We start from the raw sequence: 26,223 nt of genomic DNA on the forward strand, positions 1-26,223 counted from the left end.
TAGAATGGTTTCTGTATGCCTTAAAGTAGATTCAAATCAACTAGTCTGGTTTCATTCTTTTCTTCACCGCTTTTAGTCTTCCAGGAAGATCAGACTAACAAGTTATAACCAGAGACATTCAAGCAGAAGTGCAAAGCTTCCTCATGGGGAAAACCTTTCAACGGTACATTTACACCTGGCACTTCAGCCTGCTAAATGCCTTTGATTTAACTTCAAGATTTTCTGGATGCTGCTAACTTTGATACTATTTTGTATTATTTGAATGATGTAGTTTGCAGTAATACACACTCTTAAAATATTCCAAATGAGTTGTCACAGCAAGTCTGAGTTTTTCGATGAACCTTTCAGTGAAGCAATGCCACCTTTATTTTTAGGAATATAGTCTAAAATTGATTTGCACAAAGCAGCAATGCAAATTTTGTGCTAATGTAAACATGTAAAAGTAACACTTTAAATGGTTAGAATGGTTATATTCTGTTAACTGAGAGATTAAAGTATTGCTAGTGGTGCTATTATGATGGAATGGAATTAAATAGCCATGAACTCACATAAAACATACACAATGGGTAGCCTACACTTCTCACCATCTTTCCCTCTCTCCCACTAAAATCAGAAAAGTCTGAGAACATTTACCAGTTCTACTTGCCAAACCAATTGAAACTCCAATTGTACTAACTGTAAATCTTTAAACATGCATATCTGCTATGATCATCTCCCCACAGGGGACTAAAATTAGCACCTCTCTGAGTATGTGATCCCACCCAATATAGCCCCATACCCTCATGCTGACTAAGACATACCACCTCAGCCCTACCCCATGCCAAAGACCAATGGCTTAAAGGGGCAGCCAGCCTGAACTTAGTGCAGTACTGCCATACAGAGTTGACAGGACCAGATTACATTTTCTCAGTTCACAATCATTAGGAATATCTCAGAATAACAGTAAAATCGGTAGAAACAGGAAACTGATATGCTTTAAGAAAATAAGACAATGTTTCTATCAGTTGATTTAACAAATCACAGACGCAAAGTAAGTATACCTTTTTTAATTTATAGCCTATGTAAATCTCACAAAGCATTACTAGGGAGAAGGTAGAAGGTAAACTTGCCTTGGCATCTTGCAAAAGATTTATAACTTTCTAAATTGAGACTATACATCATACAGATGACTGTGTAGAACATTAATCCAAACTCAAGCATAGTTCACGCGAGATAGCAAAATATTTATATTTTGTCACAAATACTAAACTTGTGTCTTAAGTCTTAATTAATTATCGTACACATTTAATACACATGTGATTAAACTAAGGATAGGCAGCTGATGCCAATTCAAATGTTTTTGCAATATAATAAATGAAACGATAAATAAAAAGGTTTGTCAGAGCTCATTCTCCAATATACCATATAAGAAGAAACCTTATGAAATAAGAATTGTGATAGTTAACTCTCTAACACGGTTCAGTGCACAACCAGCAACTTAAACTGTAGTGCCATTGCCAATTCACTCTCAGGCAAGGTATAAGAAAAGCATTCCATATGAAGAGAACAATACTTTGAAACCCTTTATTTTAAATTAAAATGTTCTTCATAGACAGATGCTTTACATGTAACTTCAGGTCTGCGCTTTTACAGAAATGCTACAAGCAATTATTCAAAGACACCCAAAAATCAATTGATTTTTCAAAATGTGAAGTCACATTCAGGAATTTCTCAATATTTTAGACTCTTCTATAGTCAATGTATGAGATGGCAACATTGATCATTCTGCAACTCTGCCATTAGATGACATGAAGCATGCACAAGAAATGCAGGACAAACGTGCCGTCTTAACAGACACATATTCGTAAGCCATAGACATTTACAGCGACATAAAGCAGACAGACACTTTCCAGACAGAACTTTAGCTAAAGGGAGGGACTGCTTAAAGTGAGTTGCACAGGCCATGTTATGACAGACAATGACTTGTTGCTGTAATTACCAAACTCCAACTCATACTCTTCCAGCTTTGAGCATTAGAGAGCACATAAGTAGAAACAGATAAGCAGCAACTCAGCTTAGAATGTACACACCTGATCATGTCTCCTGCAGTCAGAGAACTGATACGCTCATTTGACTGATAAACTAAGGCACTGAAACTAAATGTACAAAAAGCCAGAGAAAGGAGGGCTGTCGCAAAGCAATGAAGCACTGAGAACCGAATGCGATTTCCAGGATTGCATATGACCATCATACAAGCATAAGTCACACACCAGAAGATAAGGCTAAAAATCAGAAAGTCATACCAGCATCAAATGATTTAGAAATTTTAGATAAGGGATATAATGAAAAGACAAGAAAAAACACTCGTTAGCTACTCACAGCAAATACTGCAGTGGCAAATCATTTCCGGACGAGAAGGAAAAAAGTTACAGTATAGTGAAAAGTGAAAAGAAACATTCAATCAGCCTTTTAAACACACATCCTCATGTCTGTAGACAACAAATATGAGAAATTCAATTCCATTACATTTTAACACATACATTCAGTATTTAGGGTTCATTCATCTAAAAGAAAATCTGATGTGGTTTAAGGTCATTTTTAAAAAAGCTTTTAAGGGGTTAGAGGTGGATTTTCCACAATACTTTTCTGAGGTTAATATGGTCTTTTGATTCTCCATTTATTATCCATGAATCACAAATCATCCGGTCATTGCATTCTCAAAAAGCGTGGTCAGCAAAAAAAAAAAAAAATCATTTGAGAAGCTGCATTTTAGACTTTTCATTCTGAGTGATATTGTTTTACATTGCACATGTACGCACATTTCGCTATATAAATATCTTTTATTTGTATACTTTTTGAATTTCGAAGCAATGAAAGTGAATAAAAAAAATTCTCACCATTACAAATGTACAAGTGTTAAACATTCAACTGGAGTTTAAAAAGTTCTGCTCGACTTTCTGCTCGACTTTACACTTGATGTAAATGTCAAAGTCTGTACCTTGTTTGAAACCCTAAAATGCTTTATTTTAATGACTGAGCTCAAACAGGCCCATCTCATTAGTTCATCCTTAACACTCCAATCCCACAAGTGTAATCCCGCTGTTCGGCACGAACATGCACACATTGACAAGTTCAGAATCATGCCAGAAATCCAAAGCTTCTTCATGTGGGTGTAGTGGAGGCATGAACACATTCATGGGAAAAGAGATGAGATGCTTGTTGTTTGTATAGTTCTTCAAGAGTTTAAATATTTAAAAAAAAAATCACAATCCAGTAAACTAATTCAATAACCCTTCATCAGTTTTGTAGGTGTTGAATGGACTGCACTATAGGTTGAAGAGAAATCCACCTGCGCTCTGAAGACAAAAATCAAATGGTGGACAACTTGATCATGAGGAAGCCAACATGTGTGTTTAGTCCTCATCTTCTCGGAGTTCACTTGGCAGGAACTTGTACTGTTGTTGTCTGATCTGTGCCAGCTTCTTACGGGCCTCTTCCAGCTCCCTCTCCTTCCTCAACATCTCCTCCTGAGCTGCAATAATCTGGGCCAATGAACAATTGAACACAATTAAAACAATAACTGAATTTTTACTAATTTCTAAGATGGTAACTGTCAATCTCCCAATGAGACCAGAAATTTTTATTTTGGGGATTTTTCCCGAGAATATGGTACATTGTAGCAGCACTTGTAGATTCATTGATATGTGTTCAAGCAAAGTGTTTAATAGTTATGTATTGGAAGAAAGTGGAAAAGCCACATATTGTGCAGTGGATCAATAATGGAAAAGATTACATATATTTTGAAAGGTAAATTGTCTTTTTTTAGACTATTTGGAAACCCTTCATACCCTTTATTTCAAATTCTGATTTTAGTAATATAATGAATGAGGTAGAAAGAGATAAGATAACTTGATTCTCAACCTATTTTCACACGCATGTTATTACTACTAAAACATTAGTAATTTAATCATTTACTATTTTTACTAAATTACCCCCAAAATGTTATATGTATCTCTTGTATTCATGATTATTTCCAACTCTTCTTAAGGTGTAGCTATCCCAATAGACCTGTTTTTTTAACTTTCTATTATCTTTTATTTTTTTATTGTATATTTTATTTTTTATAATTATGTAAAAGAGGTCTAACTTTAAATATATAATATTGTTGTATTATACTGGCATAGGTTGTATCTCAATAAATAGAATATTCAAAAACAATAACTGAATAAAGCCAATATGGGGCAGCATTAATAAATAACATGTATAATATATACACACAAACTACAAAAACAGGGAATGTGCCATAAGATGTATTCAGAGTGGTTTTGCATTGCCCATTTAGACACATTTTGTTGTCTACATAAATGTATTTATTTACTGAACAATCTATTTAACTTAACAAAAACATGGGCATCAAGGAAAAATAATTGGTAAAGATACATTTTAAACATTCAGTGGTTTTGTATTAAATTGCACATTTACACACATAACATTTTTATTATTATAAATAACTACAAACATAAAAAAGCATATGTGCATTCTGAGCACATTTATGCACATTTCATTTTCTAGGTGACACTTTACAATAAGGTTCATTAGTTAACATTAGTTAATGTATTAACTAACATGAACTAACAATGAGCAATACATTTGTTACTGTATTAGTTCATCTTTGTTAATAAAAATACAGCGGCTCATTGATGGTTCATGTTAGTTCACAGTGCATTAACTAACTAATGTTAACAAATACAACCTTTGATTTAATTATTCATTAGTAAATGTTGAAATTAATATTAAGATTAATAATGCTATAAAAGTTTGTTAACTAATGAACCTTGTTGTAAATTGTTACCATTTTATACATAAATATTTATTTGTATTATTAACAACAACAATAAATCAAACACATTATTAATATAGATTATGAAAAATAGTACATTATTAACTAATTATTATTAAATAAACCATTGATAGAATTCAGCCTGTAAATCTTACCTGAGCAATTCCTCCGACAAACCTGGTCTTGACCACCACATTGTCATCATCAGCTTTGTTGAAAGCAGCTTTCTGGGCAGCTCGAACCAGACTGTCAGAGGCACGTTTCACAGCATTGCCTGCAGCCTGCAGATAACGCAAAAGAAGTTCAAGAAATATGTCTATGAAATGGATAGTATATGAAGATAGTACAGTAAGGCTAGGCTTACATTTGAATATTTAAGGCCCCAACGAATCGAATAATGAACTGCTGGGACATCATTTCGAACAAAATCAAGTTCATTTTGGGAGTGTGAAATTCCCCATGAGTATATCGAGGCCTTTACAGTGCAGTTACTATTTGAATATCAGAATTAATTAAATCTTTTTTATAGATTTGATTAATAGGCAACCGTATATACCTGTAGCCTCCTCATAGCCTCTGAATCCTGGTCAGCTTTAACCTTGCACGCCACCAACAGCTGAGCAGTGGAAGCAGCCACTTGTTTGGCAGAAGAGATGAGCTTTTCTTCACTGGCATGGCCTTGGACTGATGCGTTTGCTGCCTCACAGAGATTACTGGTGGCTGCGGCAACCATGCGTGCCTGTAACAGGGAGGAAACAAACAGTCTTACAGGGATACAACATGATGACATTTTATTGTCACTGTTAAATGCTTAAAGACTTACAGCAGATATCAGCCCTTGAGACCACTGTCCATCATCCACAGCATTGGCAGGGATGGCTCCCACCTTCACAAAGGAAAAACGATGGCAATTAATCAATGAAAAATACAAGAAACGGTTGTTTTCAAAGTCAGGCTATGAAGTCAACGTATCATTATTTTTTCTAAATTCATGTGCCCTCGTGATATTGAGCAACAGTAAATCACAACGATCCAATCAATTGCCCATGGACAAAATCAAGTCACGCCCTACACTTTTGTTCTCTTTCAAGAAGGATATGCATCACAATAAGGAAGATCGCAATGTCAGTTTCATGCGAACATTAGCTATACGGACTAGTCAAAGCTTTTTTTGGTTCATGCTGTGTTTTCTTACCTTGCCTTGGGCTACGAGTTCTCTCTGAGCTGCTGAAGCTGATTTTACAAGGGCGCTGGTGGCTGCAGCGATGGATTTGGCTGCCTCAAGTATCTGCTCTTCAAAGTTTAAACTCTCATCAGCTTGCTGCAGAGAAAAAAATAGGAAAAGCTCAGTTGATACATTTAATTTGATGTGTGGAACAACAACAAAAAGGGGTCTTTTGAAATGAAAATGATCAGCAATGTTGTTTCTTTAAGAGTTAATAAGGAATTAGCTCCTGTAAGAAATTATAGTCTGCCCTGTCCCAGATTCCACTCCAAGTTAGGTGGTTGATCATGCTCATTCCCCAAAAATGGCTTAATTATCATAGAGAACAACAAAGTCCTCAAGTTTATTGTTTCTGCCCCATTTAAGTGCATCACATTCTAATAAGCAAATGGATGTTTAATGGGAACATGTGTGGGAATCTGAGAGCCATCTCAGACAAAAGGGTGCCTGAACTTTATTAACATACAGTGCACAGCTGTTAAAACAGTAACAACTTTATTTGTTTCTGTAGAAAAGGTTTTAGATGTTCAGGGTTTATTACATTAGCTCCATATGTTATATTGTTTACATTAGCAGTAGTGGGAAAAATACAAAACATTTGGAAAATTAATCATATTAACATTATTAATAACATTATTAATATAATAATCTTGTCCATTGACTGTACATGTTTTTCTTATACAACAAAAAATATATTTGTAAAAATGTATATATATATATATATATATATATATATATATATATATATACACACACACAAATTAGATTAAGAATCTCTTATGCTCACCAGGGCTGCATTTATTTGATTAAAAATACAGTAAAAATAGTAACATTGTGAAATATTACTACAATTTAAAAAAAGCTATTTTCTATTATAATATATTTATTTCAAAATGTAATGTATTCATGTAATGGCAAAGCTGAATTTTCAGCAGCCATTACTCCAGTGTCACACGTTCCAAAAATCATAAATACAGCCTCGTAGAGTCTTTAAACAGTGCATTAAGCATGTGCATTACCCTTGGTTTGGCTCTTGGTTTGAGCTGCTCAAGTTTCTTGGCCGCTGCTTCAATTGAGGCAGCAGCTCCCAATAACTCCGTTTCAGCGATCACAGTAGGATCCTCAGGGTCGACCCACTCAGTGCCTAAACACACAATACACACACTGACCAACTGTTTGGCAGGCCTAGATTCGACACATAGACAGCATGCTGCAATAACTATACGTGTGTGTGAGTTGCGTGGGCAATGGATACTGCCATTTAAAACAAACATGCAAAAACAAAAGTGTAATTCATTTGGCCACAGTGTTGCACATAAATGAAATGAATCAAAACAAATGAACAAGACACAAATGTGGTTAAATAAGAAAGTGTTCTAAATGGATTTTGCAAAGAGAGATAACATTTGTACTGGAGTCTCATGGTACTCACCCACATCTTGAGCGAGACGGGAAAGACAGGAAACTTTACTCAGCACAATAAATCCACAGATTACACTGAGCGAATGTGTATATGTCTTAATGAAGGTGTGTGTCTGTGAGTGAGGTTACCTTTCATGGCCTCTGCTGTTTGAATCAGTTCAGTAACAGCTGCAGCAACCTTCTTAGAGAACATCGCCAACTTCTGTTTCTGGTCACCTGTTGGTTTTTGTAAGACCTGAAACAAATATTTATGCACATAAACAGTTCTGGTTATGCTTTTTCAGATATTACTTTTCATGTAGTGTTTTTCATAGAGTGTAGATTGATGGGGGGAAAAAGGTCATTTAAAGCAGTTTAGTATTAGTCTGGATGGAACATATGCAAATGTGTGGGGGGGGGACAAAGGGCTAAAAATACTTTCGCAAGGCACTGTACATCGATGTTGAAACGTACATTAAGATGTTTTTGACCTTGGATGCAGGTAAACCTATACACCTTATTCACAGCAGCGCCATCTTTGATTTTTAATGAGAATGAAAGCGAGGCTGTGAGGGATAGAAATGCATCTCTTCAAAGGGCTGTACTATTATTTAAAGTGTTTTCGTTTTGTTCTGCTCATGAAACACTGGAAAAATATCTTTACAAGAAATTTTAGTTGACAAAAAACTCCCGACAATATAAGCTGTGGAAAATTGTAAGTAATCTAGCCGCTTTATTCAGCTTTTTACAGCGGATGCCATTGGAAACACGGTGTGTCTATCCCTCACAGCCTCACTTTCATACCCGTCATGGCGCTGCTCTGAATAAGGTCTATTGTAGGAGACCTTCAAAACCAAATTTAGAAACCTTTAAAAGAGATGCAATTTGTTTGTGAACGAGTGTGTGTTTGTACCTGTAGGACATGTTCTAGGAGATCTATATATCCATTGGTACATTCAGTGCCGTATAACAGAGCTCTTCTCCTGACGTCGTCACTCACTTCCTCGTGATATGCCGCTTGCTGAGGTGGAAAATACTTAGTCCATTACTAACACCAAAACCACCTTCGCTAACTTAGCTAATAAAGCATAGATGGACACTGGCAGAAAACACACCTTGCATGTGGTCAGCATATCGGTTATGACCTTGCGGCTGAGGTTCGCCGTGGAGATGACATCTTCCTGTCTGGCAGAATTTCCTGCTGCAACAGCTTTAGCAGTGGCAGTGGTGATGCCCTTCGTCATGCGAATGAACTCTTCTGGAGTAGTTGACTTCTCAGGGGCTTCTTTACACTGGAACATCTGAGTACAATGACAACATAATTGTCAATTGAGATGTTTCACATTTAGCTTTTTAACTATGCTTGTCTATGTATGTGTAAGATTTGTAATTAGTACTTAACAAATAAAAATAGGTATAGACCATTTTGCTAGATGTAAACAACACTGGTCCAGAAACACTTCCTGTTTCAGTTTGTAACTGTTTTCTTTATTTCACAGGTAAAGAAAACATCTTAAAGATGTTGTTTAACTTTTTGATTCAGTTTTACATGTTCTGTTGGTTGTATTTTTATCCCAGCTTTGTGTAGTGTCAAAAAACTGAAACAGAAAGTGCTTCTGGACCATGTGTTGTTTACATTAGGGTTGCCGCGGTGAGGAAAATTTCCCACCGGTTAATCGACGTGTGACAACACCGGTAATCCCGGTGTCACCGTGGAGGGCAGGGCGGGGGGGTTAAATAGCTTTTAAATGCGTGCGCGTTATACTTTCACTTTCGAAATAAGCGTCAATTGCTTGAATGGACAAAAAAAAAAAAACTCGCTGATAATAAAACTTTTATTTATAGACTTTTAGTAGCATAACGAACGAATAAAAATAACCCCATGCATAGGCTGAAAAAAGTGAAAATCGGCAAAATGTGGGCCCAAACAAATAAGAACCATAAAACGTTTATTAACGAATAAGAAAATAAAATAGGCCTAAATAAATTACACAAAGTTTAAATGAGATAAAACCAATTAAAAAGAGACGAATATAAAATAAAAACTTCAAAACGGACCTTAGCCTACATAAATGACATACTTTCACTTTCGAAATAAGCGTCAATTGCAATTCAGCGTCAATTGCTGGAATGGACAAAAAAAAAAAAAAAAAAAAAAAAAACAACTCGCTGACAATAAACTTTTATTTAGACAGCACTTTTATTAGAATAATAAACGAATAAAATATAGACAGAACTTTTATTAGCATAACGAACGAATAAAAATAAAGTGAAAATCGGCAAACTGTGGGCCCAAAAAAAAATAATAAAACGTTTATTAACGAATAAGAAAACAAAATAGGCCTAAATAAATTAAACAAAGTTTAAATAAGATAAAACCAAATAAAAAGAGACGAATATAAAATAAAAACTTTAAAAAGGACCTTAGCCTACATAAATGACAGCACTCTAAAAAAAAGTAAAACACTATAAATTGGCATTTATTAACATTAATATATATTGGCCAAAATATTGCCAAACAGGCGCTTTTGCATTGCGTTTTGACACCAAATCTTCCGCCATTATCTTGCTTTTCTGTAATTTGACTCGTTCTCGTCTCCACACGTGCTAAATGGAATCCTGATGCTTGCTGATCTGTGACGTGACGGCACGCGTTGCGCAGTTCATTTTTAATTATAATGCTCTCTTCAGAACTAAATAATTGAAAATTATTATTTTTAATTAATTCAAATAAATATTTTAGCAAAAACGAATACTTAAAAAAAAAAAAGTCAAGACATCGCGGTGTCACGGTGGGAAAGTGATGTCACCGGTGATGGGGCTTAAAACCGGTAACACCGTCAACACCGTCTATCGCGGCAAGCCTAGTTTACATATTGCAAAATGGTCTATAAATTAAGATGGTTAACTTTAAAGGCCTCGATGCACTTCAAAGGAAATTGTTCTTTCGTTCATTTCTTCTGTTCAGTCTGTTGAGGTCAGACACGAGTGAGACTACAACAATCTGGAGTGTTAATTTATAGTATATATTGAAGTAATTCTTACTGAAAGCAATACTGACACTGTTTATTCATGTTTAATACTGCAAAGCTGCTTGTTTTAAAGCAAAATATTGCAAAAAGTGGTAAATAAATAAAGGTGACGTGACTTGACTGACGTGCCGTATTGCAGAGCTTGTGCACTGCGCACACATATGCACATCACCATGATTAGATGCTTTCTTTACTGATGTTTTCTCACCACTGTCATCTAAATGGCACTCTAATAAGCATGGGTGGCGTCGGGGATGTTTGCTAAAGGTATTCAGCTGCAAAGGTATTTCAAACGTTTTATTTACCCCTAAATTAAGAACAAAAAACTTTAAATAAAATGTTATGGGCTGGAAAAAAAAGGAACGGAAAAAGGTACGTAACAAATAGACAATTTGTACACCATGTTTTCTGGGTTTGCGGTCTTACTGTGAGTTCCTGTTTAATGCACTCGATAGTCGATTCCAGAGCTCTGGTTCCTCTTGAAGCCTCGTCCTCCACTGCCTTCACCGTTTTTAGTAAGGATGTTACATTAGTTACCATAACCTGAACACAGAAGATGAGACACAAACACACTCAAGTCACTTACATTTTACATTCAAGAACATCACAATCTTTGTGAACATTAATTGCACTTTTACAGGAAAACGTCTGATGTCAAAATTCACTATTGCAAAAGCCTTTGGAAACAAGCTATTTATAGACAACCTATTTTCCCCTAATCTTTTTAATTAAAAAAACAAAAATAGCTATGTATACCCTAGTACTTTATATACTTGCTTAATAATTAAATGATCTAAGGTTAAGTTGATTAAACCAGGATTTTTTTGAATCCTAAAAATTATTGACTCCAAACTCATGCAGAACTATGCCATTAATAGAGCATGTAGTTCAATTTATGGCACAATAGTTGGACTAAGAGTGCAGTAGCGGATGAACACCACAGATTAATTTCCTCATTCATAATTAATCTGATTAATGGCACACACTGAAATGAGTTTCTCACCAGAACACTTCTACTGATATCTGAGTTAGGAGACATTTCCACCCCTGCGGCCAGATTTCTGAGGGACAACTGGGAGATTACAGTTTCAGAGACAAATATATACCAGCTAATTGTCTAGCTGGACTGTTTCTAACCAAGTTCTGTGCTATTGAGGTATGAAGGAAAATTTGCAAAAGGGAGAATAACATTTATGTTACGCAGAAACGAGGCCAGAGTGTTTTTCACAGTCCTACCTTGGCTGCACTCTTGAGCTGGTACATTGAGGGGTCGTCGGCAGCTTTTCCTGCTGCACACTTGGTGGCACTAATGAGCTCAGCCAAAGCTTTAGCAACATCCTTCACTGCGTTGATCAACACCACCTACGAGGAGATGAATGATAATAACACATTCACATTTCAGGAAGATGACTTACGACTGGCAGCTGCTAAATCTCTGTGTTGGACTTCTGATTTGTCCTCATCACTTTCCCCTTTACTCTCACCTGTGTTTCTGGGTCATCTGGGCCTATGCTGGCCGCTCCCAATTTCACCACATCTGTAAGTTGTGTGATGGTCTTGGCAGAAGATTGGGCAGCCTGGGCGAGCTTCTCTTGACTTGATGCTGCACCTGAAACAAGGTTCTTAGTGTCCTCCACCAGCGCTTTAGCTGTCTTCAGAATATTCTCCCTAAAAACAAAAAGAGAGAGAGAGATTTGCATATCAGTGATTGCACATGCTGCCTTCTTGATCAGTCAATTGTGGCACTCTGGGGTCAATTGTTTTTGACTGTTCTATCTCCAGTGTTGTTGAATGTTTCTAGTATTCGTCCACGGTAGTATCCCTCTACTATTTCCTCACACAGAATATAAAAAAGTGATATTTGAATAAATTCAATTCATAAAATAAAATGCAATATATTAAAGAGACCTCACATTAATGAATATGGGTCCCACTGACTTCCATAGTATGGAAAAATACTCTGTTTGTGTACTGTTTGATTACTGACATTCTTGAAAATATCTTCTTTTGTGTTCAGCAGAAGAAAAGAAATTCATACAGGTTTGGAACAACTTGAGGATGAGTAAATGATGACAGAATTTTCATTGAACTATCCCCTTTAATAAATACAATTGAAGAGTTCAGATGCAAAAGCCTCTAAGTGCCATTTGTAATTTTCTTCTTTAATGATGATTTTTATCAAGCTGGTATATTTAAGTTCAGTGATTTCACTTAAATGGCAATGATAATTACCTATTAATTGTTATTTAAGGGAAATTACTGAACTTAAATATACAAGTTTGATAAAAATCATCATTAAAGAAGAAAATTTCAAATGGCATTTAGAGGCTTTTGCATCTGAACTCTTCAATTTATAAAATAAATTCAATTCTATATTTAAAGGTGCGATGTCACACGTTTATATACAAGACCACCCCGTTAGCTTTATTTTGTATAATGACCGATAGAGATGCACCGAAATTGTCCATCTAAAAATTATAGCTGAGAAAAGGGTCAAAATTATATTGAAAGTCTAATTTAAAGTATTAATATTCTCCTTTCAGATATTTTTTTTTGACCCAATGTGCCCAAAATATTTGGTTTCGCCCAATAACTTTATATTTCAGTGTATCGCCAATAACTGTAGACTGTAAATTACCCCGTTGTATTATATATTTGTTTGATACCTGTGATCAGCGAAGGAGTCTGAATCGTTCTCAGCATTGAGTGTACCAGCAGAAGCAAACATGATGGTGGTGTCCAGGTCAGCGATGATGCCCGATACAGCACTGGCTGCAGTGATACAGGCTTGAGTGCCCTTATTACCGGCTTGCAATGCAGACAGCACCATAGACACCTACAGAAAACACACACACACATTAAAATCAATTCTACTATATGGAGAAACTAGAATTTTCAACAGAGAACAACATAAATTCTTTGATAGATGGTTGTAAGAAATGCATTTGCTCTGTGTTGTTCCGGCACCTTCTCAGTGACAGCTCGTACACACTCAATAAGTTCTCTCTTTGTGAACGAGTCAGACGGACTGATCTGCATCGCTCCAGCCTTCTGGACGAGAATAATGCAGCCGTGCCCCAGTTCCTGCACACGTGTCTTTATCTGGAACCCGATCTAAAAATCACCAAAACAGGGGTCAGCGTGTGAGTGAGAGATACACAAAGAGTGACCGACCGTGCAGCTGTATGTCAATGACCTCCTCTGGTTCCGCAGTAGCAGCAGCTAGACGTCCTTGAACTGCAAGCTGACTGTAGTCTGCAGTGACCTGTGAGGCCAAACTGCCCAGATCCTCTGGAGCACTCACTGATTTAGTGATCTGAGGGGGAAATAAAGCGATACAATGAAATTGGACACATAAGTCTGCATAAATGTTTATGTTATACTGTGTTTTATAGATATACAGCATAAAACACATTAAATGTAGAAAATTAGGATTGCTCACCATCTCCTGCGCACTGACAGCAATAGCTTTGGAGTATCTCACCATGGTGGTCTGATATTCCACAAATGAACCTTCTGGTTCTGGTGGAGAACCTTCACCTAACTACAGGATCACAAGATCATTTAAACACAACATGTCTGTTTTAAATTATTTTAAACACTTAAAGAGTACCTATTATGCCCCATTTTTACAAGATGTAAAATGATTTTGATATGTTAAGTTTTAGCTCAAAATCATAATTTTTACAGCATGTTAAAATTGCCACTTTTGGGGGGTGTCCCTTTAAATGCAAATGAGTTGGTGTTTCTGGCTCCCTTTAAAGAAGAGGGTGGTGCTTAAAGGGTTAGTTCACCCAAAAATGAAAATAAAGTCATTAATTACTCACCCCCATGCTGTACCAACCCTGTAAGACCTTTGTTCATCTTTGGAATCAAATGAATATATTTTTGATTAAATTTGAGAGGTGGATCACTGCTAAGGGATTAAAACTTGACGGCCCAGAAAGTCATTGAAGAAAATGTTAAAATTTTCCATGTGACTCCAGTGGCTGAACTATAAGTTTATCAAGCGACGAGAATACTTTGTGCGTAAATAAAACAAAAAAACGACATTCTTCTGGGCCTGAGACAAGAGTTCAAGAGATTTCCACGACGCATGTGCGAGAACTGAACAAGAAGTAGTAGAATAAGAACGCAATTCTCGCGCATGCGAAAAAAGCCCAGGATCCGCAAACCGCTTGTTCTGAGACTAAGATTATTATGATTATGATTTATGGGGATTTTAAAAAAAATAATTAGAATTAGCATAATAGTAAGTCAAATAATGTATCTTTATAGGGTGGTTGTGTACACACACTGGCAACACATTAATGCTCAAACACCATGTAAAAGTACATTTAGCATAATAGGTGCCCTTTAAATGTAAATAGTTTTCGTTTAAAAGTAATTATATTAAAGCTGTTTATAATGCAAAAGTATGCGGGTTGTTACCTTCCCCATAGCATCAGCAATCGAATCCACCATGCCACTGACCAAGCCAACCTCACTAGCAGCTTCATTAAGGGTCAGCAAGAGGTCATCAACAGCTTCCCTCATCAACTGTGCAGCTTCTGCTATGGCATCATGGGTATGAAAGGCCTAAAGAAAAATGGGTTAATAAAACTACTGAAAGATTGAAATTTTCCATGGAAGTATAACATATTTTAATGGATGACATGCACCTTGGGGTTTCCACCCCCTTCCTTGGCAGCATACAGCATTTGTAGAGCAGACTCAGTAAGAGTCTTGGTCTGATCCAGAAGGTTCATCTGCTGCTGATGATCAAAGATTTTGGAGGCCATGCCCATCGAGGCTGAGACCAGCGGGGTGAAGTAACTGACCAACTGAGAGACCTGAGGAACAGAGAAAGGTTACTTATGGCATGCATTAGAGTTGAAAACTAATTTTAGACAGGAAAGGCTTCATTTTATTTACCTTATGTCCCAGCTGTGCTGCTTCTCCTTTTGCTGCTGTAGAAATGGGCTCAATCAGGTGACCCACCTCCTGAACGGATGATGTTAACTGCTCCTGCAAAGCCTGATACAATACAATATACATATAAAAGAAAGATCCAGCCCATCCCTAATTGATATACTGCTCAATAGAGCTGCGATAACAGCCATGAAGCTAGTAATAAACACTATTCTGAGTAGCTACTGTAGAAGCACATTTACCTCAGATGAAACTTCATCTCTAGGAGGAAGATTCTGGCTGACAGCGGCAAGAGAGGCCTGCTCAATATCTCGGATGCATTTATTGATATTGTCAATGGCTGAGTCACATTCCTTTTGGCCAGGGGCTTTATCCCTGTAAAATCAAATCACATAAACACAAGTTATTTAAATGTATTTCTATTGCACGTCTCATCCTAAAAACAAAATTGAGTATATATGTGTTACCTGATAGCAGTGATGAGGCTCTTGATGGAGTCCGACACGGTGCGTGAATGGCTTGCCAGTAATGACCACGTGGGTGGATCTTTAGGGTTCATAACTAATGACCGTGCTGTCTTCAAAAGGTGGGTGGAGCTGCCAAGCATGGAGTGTGCTGATTGGATGATTGGCTCCTGTGCAGCAGAACCCTAAATTGGTAGTATAAAAATGTAAATATCATTAACAAAAAGAATGACTCAATTGTGAATAACATTTCAATGAAGAACAAACTCATACCTCTTTACTTATCTGTGCAGGTACACTAGCAAACTCCGGATTGGAAGCAAACGTAGTCAGATTGTCAACGGCTTCAATGAGTGGCGCTGTTGCAACACGACATTTCTCACGGTTTTCCTCAGAGAAATCCCCATCTAATGCCTATGGTGGGAGTGAATAGGGAAAATAAATGATGCTAGAAAGCAATCATTTGGTGTCATTGGAGTGAATAAAAGTTGGAATCATTTATAAAGAGGAGTGGTTTAACCTTGATGGTTTTGACCAGGCTGGCTGTGCTGTTGGCCACTTCTTTGGCTGACTGCACAAAGTGTCTTTTAGCCACGGGGTTGGCAGTCTTAGATGAAGCCAGTCGACAAGCATTACACAGCGCTGAGGTGTGCTTGGCAACAATGGTGGCAGCTGAGAGCACCTGCAACATGCTCATTTTAATTTTTGGCCTTAAAAGTGCAGATGATGCAGAAAGAAACACTACATTCCCAAGATCTGACAGAATGAAGCTACCTGTGAAGGACTACTGTCTGGGTCAACAAGATTTTGGCAAGCCATCTGGATTGCCTGATTAGCACGAGCGAACTGGATAGGATCCACTAAGCCTGGATGTCCAGCTTGGCTGCTGGGGTCAGACACGCCCACTAGGTAAGAAGCCTAGAGACACACCCAAAAACAAGTATGAACGGCACATACACAAAGTAAAAGTGTTCAGGTAAAAATGTTTAATGGTTGAGAATGAAGCTGGTAGTTTCTTACCTGACCAGCAGCTTCGGTCAGTCCACACAGAGCTTTAGAGGCTCCACCCACACAGTCTCCAAACGCTGGAACATCTCCTGTCTTACAGTTATGCGAGATACCGGCCATAGACTCACCGAGTATCTAACAGAAAGACGTGGATTACAGATCAGTCATCATTTAGTGATATGCATTAACATTACCAATATCAACAGGCTATAAATGAATGGTTGCAGTTCAGCATCTTAACAGGAATTTTGCCCATTTAGTGCCAGATTTACTAATAGCTTGCGCCAATGAAAACCCTTTTTTGGCATTAAAAAAAAAACTACCACCAGGATTTACTAAAGACACACTAAAGTTATTTTTGGGACTGACCTTATTGAATATACATTTGAAAGAGATTCCCTTTTAGATGCAACTTTTAGGGATGTAGAGTACTTAAATTAACCATGCAAGGTGATTTACTAAGGTTGCTAGTCAATTTACTGGTATTTGCACCATTATTTGTGTTGGTCATTATTGAATGATCCGGCTGCATCAGTGTTCTTTATTTTGCACGATTTCAGTAGATCTGCACTTTTTTGGAATTGCACTCTCATGCTAATTTGTCCTTTAGTAAATCTGGCCGCAAGCATGTAAGATTCAATAGCAAATGAAAGTGCTTATACCATTCACAATATGCAAACTTTATTTTTACTTTTATAATAATGTACGCTATCATTCAAAAGCATGGGGCCTGTAAGATTTAAGATCTCATCAAAGTTGCATTTATTTAAAAAAAAAAAAAAGCCCAATCCCAAACTGCAATTTGCACATTACTACCAGTCCAATATAATCATGTTGCTGTTACCTTAGAGTTCTCCATGACACTTTCAATGCAGTCAAAGTAGGAGAGATCATTGACTGGCTCATTCGGGTTATCCAGCAGGCCCCTAACAGCCTGTAACCCACAAAAAAAGACAATATCCCATTTTTTTTTCAACAGTAAGAAAAATTACTTGGTACTCTGCATTGTTTATATATAATACCTCAAGCTCTCTTAGAGCATTGTCACATTCCCTCTGTCCCGGGGCATTCTGGGTACACAGGGTAATCAGCTGATTGATGCTGTCGGTCACCGTTCTGAATAAACATGCAGGGGAGTGAGGTTAAAAAACAGAAAAATGAGCATATATAAAACACAAATGAATAAACATGGCGTGAAGTACCTGGCAGCAGCAGCGAGCAGGTTCTTTGCATTTCCTGCTCCAGGGTCCACAGATAAAGACTTGGCTGCCAACAGCAGCTTACTGGAGGCCATTGAGATGTTCTTCAAATTTCCAATCACCTGTATCTGATCATCCTTACCCTAAAAACAACCAAGAATTACTTCTTATTTCAGGAAAAGGAAGACCTATCCACCTTCTCACGTTCTGTCCTGCTCCAGACATCGTACCTGTGTATGGCCAGCCATCTCAATGCCAGCATCCAGAAACTCATCAAAGTCCTCACTGAACTTCCCAGAAGCATCTGCAAGCTTGACAGTGGTCCCTCGAGAGGCATGGACCACATCACCTGCGGACTGGTTCAGATCGGCTGCGGTCTGGTTCAGGTCACTCTGAGCCTCCTGGAAGGTCTTACTGCAAGGAGGGAGCTGCAATAAAAAGAAAAAGATCCCAAAACAGTCCAGAGACACATTAGGGACAAGTACATTTAATAACTGCATGCACCCTAAGGGCAGAGAGAGCAACCTTATTCTCTAGCTACAATATTTTGGGAGGAAAGAAAAAGGATTTTCTTGTTTGTTGCTCACCGTCTCTACAAGAAGTTTTTTGCTGGCTTCTCCAATGCTTTTCAGAGCCATATCAACATCTTTTTGTCCAGGTAGACAGTTCACACATGCGTTCAGTGAGTGAGACACAGCCTTTGCTACCTAGTACACAAAACAGAGTCAGTAAAATACTTTTGTGTTATATTTGTATGTTTGTGGTCAGTAAGATTATTTTTAGGGAAAGAAAAGGAACACTTATTTAGCAAGAATGGATATATGATAAATGATTAAAATGTCTTATTTTTGTATTATTCACATTAAATTTACATCTCTTCCCCCCTCACCTGTGCCAGCCTCTGTTGTATCTCTGCATCACCAGGAGCAACCAGCGCCTCCTTGGCTTCAGAAACCAATTTAGCCGACCCTTCCATAACTTCCCAAGCAGAATCCAACATGGCTATGGCTCCAGCAGGGTCTGATGTGGTGGCAGCAACACCCCTTGCAGCCTGTGCTAATGTCTTGAGAGCCTGGGCAGTTTCGCTAGCAGCAACACCTGTGAACAGTACAATTCATGTGTTTGGAAGTGGGAGTGGTAGTGTGTGTGTGTGTACGTGTGTCCAAGAATGTTTGTTTTTTTTAGCTCGAAAAAAAATTCGAAAAAAAAAACAGCCCCTGTAACCCATCTTAATTTTACAAAACCTCCTCAAATATAAAAAAAATATATTAAGTTACACTTTATTTTAAGGTGACGTTGTTACAGTATAAATACCCAAATAAGTACTGAGTATTATTAATGAACTACATGTACTTACTATAGGTTTAAGGTTAGGGTAAGTTCTACTCAGAGCTCTAAGGTAAGTCTCCATTTAGCCAAATAAATGTGTTTCCTATGCTAGTGAGTGTATTACCTGTGTAATTTTCATTTCCCTGTGCTGCACAGGTAAGCAGCTGGGCCATTGATGAACCAACGGCCTTAGATGTACCACCCAGATCCTGAGTACACTTTTCCAACTAAAACAAACAAATTTCACCCCACAATGGATGGATAATTCAACACAATCAATCAATATGTCTGTGCTGAGAAGATAGAGTTCAGAGGTAGTGTAAAAGAATCATAGTATCACTGATCAACTCACTGATTCTCCAGGTAATGGTTTCAGTTGTCCTTCAGAAGCTGCCATTTTTGCATCCTGGAGTTCATTCTTAAGCGTCTGCACCGCTATAAGGGCAGAGTCTATCTCCATTGGGCCGCACGCTTCATGAGCCTAGACATCACATGACAGGATTTCATTAATGGATAGCTCACCAAAAAATCTAAATTCTGTCATCATTTACTCACCCTGATATAATTCCAAACACATGCTTATTTCTTTCTTCTGCAGAACTAAAAAAGGAGATATTTTTAAGAATTTTGGTACCGAAACTCGTTCGCTTGCCAACATTCTTCAAAATATATATTTTTTTATGTTCCACAGAAGTCAGTCAGTCAGTCAGTCATTAAAGTTTGGAACGAGAATTTTCATTTGCATATGCCTTATGGTGCGTTCCTTTTGTACTTGAAGGTCGAAAAATTCCGAGCCCCCAGTAGAAACCTTAACTGGAATGGCCACCCAAGTTGGGGTTCCAATATGGAAGAGGAACCACAAATAACCCTGACTCTCACTCAGCACATCAACAGAAGTGAAACAACAGTAATATATTGTTTATTAGCACTTCTATTAGTCTCAAACTCAGTGGTGCACACAATACTATCCATCAGTGGATATGCATTCCAGCATCCATCTTTCTTCCTAGCATTATTCCCGCTCATTTGCAGGGTCCGCTTCACACACACAAATTTGTGACGTGTGATGTCATTTCCAGCTCTGGTAAACAGAATGTGGCATTTTACTCAATACATGTGTGGAAATGACAGATTAAGTACCGTCTGTGCAGCAGTGCGGAGTTCAGCCAGGCTGGTGGCCAGATTCTTTGCACACTGCCCAAGCTGCATGGCTGCCGCCTGATCCGAAACAGTTGGCACAGATGACTTCGCTGAAGAAACCATCTTACTTCCAGGCTGGAAAACAAAAACATAAGACATTTTAGTCTTGAAGGAGAAGCTTTTTAAAGGAGCACTTTTGCGGTAGAGTGATGTTATCTATCTGATGAGAGTAAGGTGATTAATATCAGTAGATAGTTACCTGAAGGAAGTTCTGGCTGGCAATGATGAGGGCAAGCTGGGCACTACCATCCTCTGGCTGACCCTGACTGCCCCTCACTCCCTGCACCAGCTGGGGAATATGGTCAGCTACAGCCTAACACACGTTAAAAAATAGAGAATACAGTGGTATTAACATTAGGAATACATTAATATCACTTTAGATTTTCACAAACTAAAACTTCTACCAACCCTGCAGCTCTGAACAAGTTGTTGGTGGGCAGCAGTATTCTTGTTAGAGGCTGCTGCATTCTGGGATGCCGCAATAGTCTGAGTGGCAGCGGCAGCAGCTTGTTTAGCAGCATTCTGGAAAGATAGAAAACAGACACACAGATCAGGGTTTCATTCGAACGTTGAATTTATATCAAACACTCCCTTGCGTAGATCCCATATAATCCTGTCTGAATTGAATTACTTTTCTCAAATCATAACCATCAGTCACTGACCTCCAGTCTTGTTATGAGTTTTTTCTTGATGGCGTTCTGTGCAGCCGCGTTGGTGGCCACACGCAGCCCCTCCGCAGCCTCCCGCAGCTTTTGCTGCTGGTCTTCATTCTCAGGGTATGCAGCAGCTCCCTAAACACACACACACAGATGTGAAATAAGTCTATTGGATATCTATTAGTTTACCGCTGTATTAACCAGAGAGACGGTTTAGGGATGCTAGATTAGTGCAGAAAATATGTCTCCAATTTCTTAAATACTTAAGAATTCGTATGATTTTCTTGATAGCTATGATTAATGCATCTACTTAATTGGTATAAAACAGTGGCCCTCAAGCAAGGGGCAGGGGCCAATTAGGGGGCCTCAGCAAAAATGTATTTGCCTTAAAAGTATTTCAGTTAATAAATGATTAATATGTTAATGCTCAAAATTTTGTGGTCAGTAAGATTTTTTTTTTCAAAATAAGTCTATTATGGTCACCAAGGCTACATTTATTTGATTAAAAATACAATAAAACATGAATATTAATACAATTTAAAAAAATCATATTTAAAAATATATATATATACATTTATTCCTGTGATGCAAAGCTGAATTTTACACATCATTATTCGATCCTTCAGATATTCTAATATGCTGATTTGCTGCTTAAGAAATATTTCAGTATTCTTTGATAAAGAGAGTTAAAAAAAGAACAGCATTTGTTTTTTTTAATTTGTTTTTTTTTTGTAACAATGTAAAATGTCCTAAATGTCTCTTAATCAATTCAACGCATCCTTGCTGAAAATAAGTATTCATTTCTTTTTAAAAGAAGAAAATCCTCTTACCGACTAAAAACGTTTGAACAATAGTGTACAGAAAACTAACTAAATTACATTTTAATGTAAATTAAAATGTGAAAAAAAAAATCAAGATGTGCATTCAGCTCTTAAAACATCTGGAGTGAAAAATGTATGAAAGATTAATTATGTAATATTTCTTTCAATACCACCCATTTCAATAGTAATACGATTTCTGCTTATTAAAAAAAGTTTTGAAGCAAGCAGTTTTGTCAATTCCAGCAGAATACGTTCTTCGAGTGAAATGGGTTGAGAGCCACTGGTATAGGAGACTAGAAAATACATTTTACTTAAATGTAGTCATGTGTTTCTAATGCAGGCCAAGGTTTGCTAAACCCACCTTTGCAGCCTCGACCATTCGAGCGGTGGCATCTGCAAGCAGTTTGGCAGCAGCAAGAAGCTTCTTGGAGTTGTTCACATCCACCTCCACCTCAGCATCTGATCTCATGGCGTTCACCAGGTCAGATGTTGCCTGGGCAAGAACCCGTGCCTGTCGGACCATCTCACCTACGCAACAGATTGGTAAATCTTTACCATTACACAGCCTAGAACAACTAAGCAAATAAAATATACAAGGTAGACGTTCAAAAGTCCGTTTTTTTAAGGATCATGTGACACTGAAATTCAGCTTTGCCAACCCCTAAACTTTTGAATGGTGGTGTATATGATGTATTTATTTTACCAGCATCACCCATGGAGCAGAAAATATTCTCTGTAACCGTCATGATGGTGTCCGTGGCCTGGTCGTAGCGTCCAATGGGCTCCCCACGAGTGGCGTAGTTCCTCACATGCGTGAGTAGGTCACTAAGAGCCTGTGTGACGATACCAGCTGCCGCGCTGACGGCCTTGAGAAGCTCTCCGTCACTGGTAGCTGACAGGCAGGCCTTCACACAACCTTCTACTGAACGATCCACCAGCTTCCCTGCTTCAATCAGCTGCTCTTGACACACAGGGGAGCTGATAGTGGGGCTCACAACCTGAAACACAAACACAAAGGTTATCAACAGTTTTATTTCTTTTAATCAATCTGGATTAGAAGCACAAGTGGGTGAACTCCACCTTGGCACATGCCACTAGTTGTGAAGTGGAGAGGGCACACTGGGTCGCAGCTGCAATAACCCTGTTCTGCAGGACGCTGTCTTCAGAAAACTGTGCCACGTTCTTGGCCTTCAGAACCATCATGGCCGCTGCATTAGCCACAGCTTTAGCTAGGTTCATCAGAACATCCTGTAACACACACACATACAGGGTGATCAACACTCAAAAGCACAAATGTACATCATGTATTTCATAAGACATCTGTGTACCTGGAAGCGCTCGTCCGTTTCATTCTCTCCAATTTGTCTAAGGAGATCTCCACTGGCTTGTCCGATGCTCCCGGCTGCAGTTAGAACTGTCTGTCGTGGCTGCATGAGAAAACACATGCACACACACTATTAAACATAGTCATGTCACTCAAAATCTTTATGGTTGTGAACAGGCAGCTGAATTGGTCAAATGTATCAAAATGATACGCATTCTTGTATGTGTATCTCAAGACGAAACCATACAGAAATGGCAAACATCTGCATATGTTTGGAAAAACAAAAACGCACAATCCATCAAAGTGACAGATATGATTATCTGCAGGACATCCTTTGCTCGCACCTCTCCTGATGCAGGCTCCACAGCTTTGAGCAGGTCAGATACAGCTCCAGTGAGGGTCCTGGCAGCCCTCATGAGGTCATGCCCACTGCCCACCTCATCCTCCATCAAAGCTGCCAGCAGCTTCACACCTTTGGACATCTCCGTCAGATTTGAGGAGATGGTGGTAATCGCACAGCCAACCGCTGTATAATCTGTGTCCGTCGGATCACCTGGGAAATGGATAGGAAGCAGCTGATGTACATTCAAAATGTAAAGGAGTAAAACTTGCTCACAACAAGTAAGTGTTGTGAAACATCTTAATAATTTAATCAGTTTTAATACAGCCAAGGTTTTACCAGCAGTAAGATTAACCACAGAGGCAGTTCCAGCTGCAATGGCGTCCACCTGAGAGTGAATATCATGCTTGGATTCATCCACCTTGTTCTGAATCCACATTTTAGAAGCCTGAAATAAATAAAAATACAAGTTGTGTGCATTCACTTTTTTCCTGCCATTTCAATCAAAAAAAAAAAATTAATTATTTTTATTTATTTATTTATATATTTATTTTATCTATTTTGTATTTTTTTTTATTATTTTATAAAGCTCTCCTGCATTAAAAATAAAATATTGCTAATAGGTACAGGAGAGTAAATGTGAAGTGTCACATATGCATTTTCTCACCATATCATCTCCAAGTGGTGGCAGCTCTTCCACCTCCTCCAGGTCCTCTTGTGCCTGTTGCACCGCTTGCATACTGGTGCTAATGGTTCCCACGAGAGCCTGTTGGGCTGCGCTCTGATTGCCACATTAAGGATGGCAATAATTACACATTCATCCACTAATATATCTAAACTATGAGCTGAAAAACTGGTGATCAACCAATATGTGTAGTGAAGGGACTGATGCGCATATCTAGACAGCATGGTGGCCTATAGCCAATATGAGGTTAAAAAATGGACAATTAAATGAACATGTGCATTTATAAGTGGACTCACCAGTGGTGGCATATGCCCAAGATGCATCTGTCCAGTAGTGATCTGTTGTTGTGGAGAGGGCATGGTACCCATGTTTAGCTCTTCTGGGCCGACAGAACCTGACCTCAAGATCCCAGGCAATGCCACTGAGCCATGCTCTACCCGTCCGGCACGGTTGAACTGCTGCTGCAATATAGTAGATCTGTGAAAGATAGAGAGAGAGAGAAAAAAAGATAAATGAAATGACAAAGAAAGGTATAAAAGTTCAAGTACATTTTTCATTTTGTATTTGTACAACAGGGGTTATTCAAGAAGAGGAGACTCTGCCGGCACTCTTTAAAAACAGACTGAATATATTACTGTGTGTGGAACAGGTAACCTCAGCTCAATCTAGATAAATAGAGATTGAGATAAGGTTTTTCCACAGTCCTTTTCCTGTATTGCTACTCTGGTCTGATTACAAAAGTATTTTCAAAGACGACTGGCAGAAAATTCCAAAACCTTGAAAGGAAATATGGTTCTTATCACTGCGGACTCAAAATGTGTACAGGTCTTACTTTTTCGGATTAACTGATTCCTCCAACATGGTGGCCTCCTCATCTCCCTCTAAACCAAAACGGTCCTTACTTTGTTTCTGTGGGGCCAAACATTCAAAAACAAACACGTTTACACATAAGACTCAGGTTTAATCTGGTATTTACTGTAACATTGTGTATACTGTAATCTAAACACTGTTAATCTGTGATACAAAAAAAACCCATAATCCAAAAAAAAAAGCACAGGACAACTTATTGTTGACTATTTCATGAAGGAAAGGCAGATAAAGAAGTTTATACAGGCCTTCTTGAGAATGATATCGATGTAGCCAGCTATAAGTTGCGATATCTGCTCCCCCTCTGTGGTCTGAACAGAGTAGTAGCTCTCCTGATACTCTCCGAAATCCTTCATATGGAGAAGAACACAGGCTGTCAGATTTGAATGAGAATGAGAATAAATAATGGGTATAAAGTGTGTGTGTGTGTGTTCAAAACTTTGGGGTTTAGTATTTTTTTTAAAGAAATTAATACTTTTAATCAGAGAGACAATGTTGCATTGATCAAAAGTTACAGAAAATACATTTATAATGTTTCAAAAGTATTATATTTTACATAAATTCTATTCTAAACTTAAATCAATAAAAGAATCCTGGAAACAAATCATAACATGGTTCCCCCTCAAAAAAAATAAAAATAAAAAAATCAAGCAGCACAACTGTTTTCAACTGTGATAATAATAAGAAATGTTTTTTTGAGCACCAGATCAGAATGAATTCAGAGGGATCATGTGACACTTAAGAGATGATGATGCCAAAAATTCAGCTTTGCCGTCTCAGGAATATTAAATGTCTCAGGACATTTTAAGTTCCAATAATGCGTCACAATATTACTGTTTTCCTCAAATAAATGCAGCCTATGCGAGCATAAAAGACTTCAAAAACTTTCAAAAAATAAATCTTACATACCCCAAACTTTTCAACAGTTATGAATATAAGAAA

At 37.9% G+C, this 26,223-nt stretch overlaps 1 protein-coding gene across 1 annotated transcript in view; it reads right to left on the reverse strand.

Moving 5' to 3' along the window:
• Positions 1 to 1,549: 1,549 nt before the first annotated feature.
• The window catches only part of tln2a (talin 2a), a 51,500-nt gene continuing 26,826 nt past the window's right edge, over positions 1,550 to 26,223 (reverse strand). The window contains exons 12-58 of the mRNA XM_039662867.2: positions 25,530 to 25,631; positions 25,247 to 25,323; positions 24,711 to 24,891; positions 24,397 to 24,510; positions 24,069 to 24,177; positions 23,734 to 23,942; positions 23,394 to 23,492; positions 23,146 to 23,313; positions 22,769 to 23,063; positions 22,427 to 22,593; positions 21,251 to 21,379; positions 20,997 to 21,110; positions 20,788 to 20,901; positions 20,529 to 20,663; positions 19,741 to 19,869; positions 19,513 to 19,615; positions 18,949 to 19,157; positions 18,647 to 18,766; positions 18,290 to 18,487; positions 18,063 to 18,202; positions 17,883 to 17,976; positions 17,705 to 17,794; positions 16,873 to 16,995; positions 16,627 to 16,770; positions 16,373 to 16,534; positions 16,126 to 16,266; positions 15,856 to 16,037; positions 15,631 to 15,763; positions 15,392 to 15,493; positions 15,139 to 15,309; positions 14,909 to 15,055; positions 13,920 to 14,021; positions 13,674 to 13,793; positions 13,445 to 13,591; positions 13,144 to 13,313; positions 11,962 to 12,145; positions 11,714 to 11,839; positions 10,904 to 11,020; positions 8,561 to 8,746; positions 8,359 to 8,466; positions 7,596 to 7,701; positions 7,064 to 7,188; positions 6,015 to 6,140; positions 5,643 to 5,705; positions 5,376 to 5,558; positions 4,975 to 5,100; positions 1,550 to 3,521 (exon numbers count right to left, since the gene is read on the reverse strand). Of these exons, the coding sequence (XP_039518801.2) occupies positions 3,393 to 3,521; positions 4,975 to 5,100; positions 5,376 to 5,558; positions 5,643 to 5,705; positions 6,015 to 6,140; positions 7,064 to 7,188; positions 7,596 to 7,701; positions 8,359 to 8,466; positions 8,561 to 8,746; positions 10,904 to 11,020; positions 11,714 to 11,839; positions 11,962 to 12,145; positions 13,144 to 13,313; positions 13,445 to 13,591; positions 13,674 to 13,793; positions 13,920 to 14,021; positions 14,909 to 15,055; positions 15,139 to 15,309; positions 15,392 to 15,493; positions 15,631 to 15,763; positions 15,856 to 16,037; positions 16,126 to 16,266; positions 16,373 to 16,534; positions 16,627 to 16,770; positions 16,873 to 16,995; positions 17,705 to 17,794; positions 17,883 to 17,976; positions 18,063 to 18,202; positions 18,290 to 18,487; positions 18,647 to 18,766; positions 18,949 to 19,157; positions 19,513 to 19,615; positions 19,741 to 19,869; positions 20,529 to 20,663; positions 20,788 to 20,901; positions 20,997 to 21,110; positions 21,251 to 21,379; positions 22,427 to 22,593; positions 22,769 to 23,063; positions 23,146 to 23,313; positions 23,394 to 23,492; positions 23,734 to 23,942; positions 24,069 to 24,177; positions 24,397 to 24,510; positions 24,711 to 24,891; positions 25,247 to 25,323; positions 25,530 to 25,631 (6,519 nt within the window). The 3' untranslated portion in view covers positions 1,550 to 3,392. The remainder of the gene's footprint in view (positions 3,522 to 4,974; positions 5,101 to 5,375; positions 5,559 to 5,642; positions 5,706 to 6,014; positions 6,141 to 7,063; positions 7,189 to 7,595; positions 7,702 to 8,358; positions 8,467 to 8,560; positions 8,747 to 10,903; positions 11,021 to 11,713; positions 11,840 to 11,961; positions 12,146 to 13,143; positions 13,314 to 13,444; positions 13,592 to 13,673; positions 13,794 to 13,919; positions 14,022 to 14,908; positions 15,056 to 15,138; positions 15,310 to 15,391; positions 15,494 to 15,630; positions 15,764 to 15,855; positions 16,038 to 16,125; positions 16,267 to 16,372; positions 16,535 to 16,626; positions 16,771 to 16,872; positions 16,996 to 17,704; positions 17,795 to 17,882; positions 17,977 to 18,062; positions 18,203 to 18,289; positions 18,488 to 18,646; positions 18,767 to 18,948; positions 19,158 to 19,512; positions 19,616 to 19,740; positions 19,870 to 20,528; positions 20,664 to 20,787; positions 20,902 to 20,996; positions 21,111 to 21,250; positions 21,380 to 22,426; positions 22,594 to 22,768; positions 23,064 to 23,145; positions 23,314 to 23,393; positions 23,493 to 23,733; positions 23,943 to 24,068; positions 24,178 to 24,396; positions 24,511 to 24,710; positions 24,892 to 25,246; positions 25,324 to 25,529; positions 25,632 to 26,223) is intronic.

The sequence above is a fragment of the Pimephales promelas genome, chromosome 1 (genome assembly GCF_988280905.1).
Source record: "Pimephales promelas chromosome 1, fPimPro1.hap1.1, whole genome shotgun sequence".
In the NCBI taxonomy this organism is placed as follows: domain Eukaryota; kingdom Metazoa; phylum Chordata; class Actinopteri; order Cypriniformes; family Leuciscidae; genus Pimephales; species Pimephales promelas.